At 37.1% G+C, this 5596-nt stretch overlaps 1 protein-coding gene across 3 annotated transcripts; it reads left to right on the forward strand.

Annotated features, from left to right (window-relative positions):
• The first annotated feature begins 3830 nt into the window (after positions 1 to 3830).
• MYB59 (myb domain protein 59) lies at positions 3831 to 5205 on the forward strand. Of its 3 annotated transcripts, none has more exons than XM_088809975.1 (3): positions 3831 to 4082; positions 4178 to 4279; positions 4423 to 5205. In XM_088809975.1, exons 1-3 carry the CDS (start codon positions 3844 to 3846, stop codon positions 4913 to 4915), a joined length of 834 nt encoding a protein of 277 aa, XP_088666101.1. In that variant the 5' UTR covers positions 3831 to 3843; the 3' UTR covers positions 4916 to 5205. The 3 variants fall into 3 exon arrangements, with proteins under 3 accessions (XP_088666101.1, XP_007016524.3, XP_017982154.1); XM_007016462.3 differs by having other exon boundaries at positions 3847 to 4051; positions 4150 to 4279; XM_018126665.2 differs by having other exon boundaries at positions 3883 to 4082; positions 4150 to 4279.
• The last annotated feature ends 391 nt before the right edge of the window (positions 5206 to 5596 follow it).

Raw genomic sequence — 5596 nt, forward strand, 5'->3', positions numbered from 1 at the left:
TCCCATGAAAGCAACATAGAGCAACTGTTACAATATAATCTTTTCACTGTCAACTAGAGTATTATATCTATTCTGAACTTGGAAAAAAATGCTAATCCCACTTTCATAATCTGATGACTTTCAGTAAAAGTGGAAAGTGGTCCATGAAAAGCACCCAGAATTTTGTTAATCACTCTAAACTTGATCATTGTACCTGCTTCGCCTTTGACTGATCACCAGTGTCTCCTACAATCCCAAAAAAAAAAAAAATCTATTGGATATTCTCCTTGGATTCTTATCAGGCCCCTAAGCTTAAAAAGTCGTAGTATGACATTCTACTTTGAGGTGGTGCTGTGTAGAATCATAATCAACGTGATCATTTCTTCCTATTATTAGTAATCACTAATCAGATGTCAAGCCAAATCAATTGCCAGTACTAGAGTACCGCCACCATCCCAAACAATGGGACCTTTTTTGGGGAATGAGACAAATCCCTTGTCTTCCACCAATCCTTCGGCAGAATTGCACAAACCGCAGCTCGAGAAAAATATATAGTTATTTCTATGGTAAACCGATGTAGCCAATTAGTACACAAAGTAAGAAAACAGCATGATCTAAGAATAAAAAATCTTATCGTTTCTCATTATCTATATTATCATGCCATTTTTATGTAGAAATATCAGATGCCAAGCAGGTTTCACGTGGTACACCAGATGCAAAATGCAAGCAATTGGTATGCCAGGTCTAGTTAGCTGCTTAACACAAAACAAAGGAGCTAGGTCAATCATGGGGGAAAGAACAAATGGATGGCAAGCATTACTATCTGAAAATTCCTGACAAACCCAAGAACCAGGAATTGCAGACAAGTTCATATTTACTGTTGGATGATGGAGTGTAAGCCAAGAACAAAAACAAATTACATCCATCCCTTACTGGGGAAGAAAGTGAGAGAAATTACAAGAAAATTGTGATACGCATCTGTGAATGTGACAGACACACTTGTGTAACATATCTTCTCTGACAATTTCACTTGATTGACATTATAAAGAATGTTCATGGGACCACGCGTCAGGAAAAGGGAAAGAGAGGGGGAGGATATAAATTTGAGTGGGGTGGCCACAATTTGGTGGCTTCCACCTCATAATATGAGATTCAATTCTTTTAGGCTAGTCTTGCTATCCCCACTCCACTTATAATTAATTAAGGGCCCTTAAAGCAAGGAGCCACCATGGCGTTTCCTTTCAAAAATGGTTTGTTTTTATATCAGCTTGTGTCATGCTGGAAACAGTTCTAACATCAAAACCACAAATATAATGTTGTTAGCATTAGCAGAGGCACATGATGCCACATTCCACTTTAAATATCTCCCTGTCATGTTGTTCATAGTGATATAAGCATATTGCCTGATCCCTTTAGTAACCATCAGTTAAGCTGTCAATCAAATTGAAAATGAAAGTAGGCCACAGTTTCTGCATTCATTGGAACTTTAGAAAATAACCTAGAGATACAAGCCACCCGTTTCAAGGCACATATCAACCTTGGTTATCAGCAGATATATTATATTACATGAAAGCTATGAAGCAGTGATTAAAGAAATACCACTTATGTTAAATTACAAGTATTTCAGACCTATTATTAATGGATTTTAGATTAGATATTCGTTCTAAAAATACAATATGGTATTAGAGCAGATCCTCTTCATATTTGTTGGTTTTTGTGAGTCACTTCCATTGTCAATTTATACCATGTGATATATCCGTAATTGAAATTTCATACTTATTAAATTAGAGATATGCTGAGCACATAAATATGTAATAAGCGAAAAATTAAACAAAAACTATTTCAATTCGTTAAACTTGGATAATTACTCCAATGTGAACATGCGGATAATACCTTATAGAGGTTGGTGTGGATTGTAATAGTTGGTATCAAAGCATACTCTGAGGTACTAGCAATGTACCACTGAAGATAATGAGCCCTTGTTGAACTGGAAGAGGATGTCACGGTTCTAGTGTGAACCATGCGAATCTCACATTATAAAGATATGCTCCCATAAGTCTCATATCGAAGAGAAGCTCCCAACAGGGAGTCAAGAGAGGATGTAATGGTCTTAGAAAGAAGTTATGAATCTCATATCGACAGTGTATTAGAGCGACTCTAAGCATATAAAAGTTCACACCACGTTAAACCTGTAAGGTGCCTTTGACAACCATCCCCATTTTCAATATTCTTCTCCTAACAAAATTAACAGATCTAAGCAATGGCCACTGAAATGCAAGGGCAGATTTGGTTCTCAGGTCCTATGATCTTCTAGATGTTCTTTCAAAAGCTGATTCAGGACTGTTTCTTATTTTTCTTTTGATAGGAGATTCTGGATACATTTCTCCCTCAAAATTCCTATAATTTGAAGCACCAACAGTTTGATTTCTTACAATCCCTTAACTATCCATATTCAAGCACTCAGATATAGTTACAGAAATTGAAATTTATCAGTAAACTCTTGGCATTTTCAAGTAAGCAGAACTGAACTGATCTTAATTGTATAAAACCAGCATCATCCGACATAAAAGAGAAAATAAACTGTAAAACTGAATAGGTTTCTTGAATTTTTGATGTTAATACATAATTTTATAGTGGTAGTAAATTGATAACTGTGAGACCTACTGTACTTTCCTCTTGTCAGTGCAGGCCTAGGAAGGTCAAAATTAACAAGACTTAGTTCTTATGAAGGAGCAGGTTTAAGGTAATGCAAGTTTATGCATCTTTGCAAACACCAGATGTAGAACAAGTTACTAAAAGCAGTGAGTGAAGCACAATTTCCTAAAAGTAGAAGGTCAAGAGATTGGCTATATCTAGCTGTCACATGAAGAAACTTAATGACAAAACTCAACAAAAAGGTTCTGGTAACCTTTGCAGTCATCTTATAATTGGCTAAGCAACACAAATTTTGTATACAGGATGAATGTAACAGTAACAACTTGGGGCAAAATTCAAAATAGCCCAACAAGATGCCAAACTCATGATGCTAGAGGCACTAGACTGACCAATTCTATTTTTGCCTTCTGAAGCAGGACGTATTTTTTCACTCTTTCTATTACATGACAAGCAAAATCAAGTAGAATGTTGATCTAATAAGCATTTGACAATAGGGTTCCTAGAATAATATATTACTCCATCTTCTCTAAAGAAAAAAGGTTACTTTTGTGACACCCAAACAGTGCCTTCCCATTCCCTACTTTTCAAGTTTTGTCCTACTCTTTTCCCATATATTTACTTAGCTTCTGCATCTATGGCCTTCCTTTACTAAAGTCAAGGGACACTACCATCATTTCCTCTAATTGAATGGATGGGGAAAGGGATCTAGGGACTTCCATTGCCTTATTCCCCCTTATCCAATGAACTTCGCAATTAATTTTTCTTCTTTTATTCCCCTCTCCTTTTTGATAGTGTATTCTTTGCAATTCTGTTTTTGCCACTTTAGCTAACAAGGACAAGTAAACAATATTAGAATTCCTATAATCATCTTACATTTATGACTTTCATAATTGAACATAGCATTAGTATTTTTAATGAGACGAGACTTTACCTGCACTTAGTTTGTGTTTCTTATCAGACACTTAATTTACTAGGCCAATAGTTTAGCAGTTCACATAGAAGCAAGAAGATTGGGAAATTACATCAACAGATCAACCTATCACTTTGATTACTTGGTTATAGTGGCTGACATCAGATGCATAAGGTGGCTATCACAAATGAGCATGCGCGCATTACAGGAAACTGTGAAGATGCAATATCATCATATTTTAAACTAAAAAAAGACAATCAGAGCCCTTGACAATAGCAAGTAGGTTATAGTATATATATATGAGTAGTATACACTCAAGTCTCCATGAACCAGAAATTAAGTGGACGAAAGAATCAGAGAGACAGAGAGAAAAGGGAAAAAAACCAATGAAAATGGTGCAAGAGGAAATCCGAAAAGGCCCCTGGACAGAACAGGAGGACATCCTTCTGGTCAACTTTGTGCACTTGTTTGGAGATCGACGATGGGATTTTATAGCCAAAGTTTCAGGTTTGAAGGTGTGGCGGGAGACAACTGATAGGTAGGATTGTCTGGAAGATTGGCAGGTTTTGGAAGGAGCTTCCTTTAACCACATGATTTTGTTGTAGGTTTGAACAGAACAGGAAAGAGTTGCAGGTTACGATGGGTTAATTACCTGCACCCTGGTCTCAAAAGGGGCAAGATGACACCCCAAGAAGAGCGCCTCGTGCTGGAGCTTCATGCCAAATGGGGAAATAGGTTTGAGAATATGCCACAAAATCTCGTTTTGTTTCCTACTCTGTTTCTATTAAGAACCTGAAGATTGCTTGAACTCTTTCTCTTCAGAATTTTGGTTTCATGAACTTGAATTCACTAGGTATATAAATGATAATCATATGCAGGTGGTCAAGAATTGCTCGGAAATTACCTGGGCGTACTGACAACGAGATAAAGAATTATTGGAGGACTCATATGAGGAAAAAGGCTCAAGAAAAGAAACGGGCCATGTCACCATCATCATCATCATCAACTACTACTACAGTGGATTCCCTGCCCTTTTCAGGTAATGGAAAGGTAAGTTTTTATGACACTGGAGGTCCCAACATGATAGCTTTGGCAGGAAAAAACAGTCCAGAATTCGAAGATGAAAAGGGGTACTCCATGGATGACATATGGAAGGATATTGACCTGTCCGAAGAAAACACATTAAAACCTCTGGGTGATAACTACAGTGAAGAAGGCTGCAATTTCTCCTGTCCTTCAATGTCCTCTCCCTCATGGGAGTACTGCTGGGACTTGCCGTGGAAGATGGATGAAGAGGAGAGTAAGATGTTTCTCCCAACCAATCAATTTCTTTCTTGTTTTGAATATGGGACAGCACCTTTAACCGGCTAATTAGAATTCATTTATTTGTTCATATGTAATACTATTTCCTAGGGAAACTCTAACCTGTATAGCTGGTTTTCTCTAAGCTTTCTGATACAGCTTTCTTATATCATCCTGCATATCACTGTAATCATCTCATGCTGTAGTCTATGTCCCCAGTGTCTTGTGTGCTTTTAGTCCTCAGAGAGGAAGGGAGAACCTTATCAAGTCTCCCTTGAGGAGACCTAGTATTTTCATGGATGTATGTATAAATACTCCTTTGAAATTTAAAGTTTGAACCAGCATGCTGCTCTTTACCACTTGAGCTTTTCATCTTCATACATATAAATGAAATCTATACAGCTATACCGCATGCGAAGCACATCCGACAGTAGAACTTGTTTGGTTATCAGTTTCCCATGTTTGCCTTCCTATGATTTAAAAGCAATTAGCAAAGTCGAGGTTGAATGTCAAAAACCTGACACTAATGTCCAGCTATTGACTTATTGAACTGATTAATCAAATCCCATCACTATCCAAAATAAGCTTAATTTCCTTCCAGGTTGATCTCGAATGAATGTATTAGCACAAATTTTCTGTCTTCCCCGTGATTTTCATTATCTTGGGAAGAAATTATAGCTCACCAAACACCATCTTACTTTTACCCTGTTTTGGGAAACAATATGATCAGGTTTCATGAACAAGCACTGA

Source organism: Theobroma cacao, chromosome 9 (genome assembly GCF_053813885.1).
Source record: "Theobroma cacao isolate CCN51 chromosome 9, ASM5381388v1, whole genome shotgun sequence".
In the NCBI taxonomy this organism is placed as follows: Eukaryota; Viridiplantae; Streptophyta; class Magnoliopsida; order Malvales; family Malvaceae; genus Theobroma; species Theobroma cacao.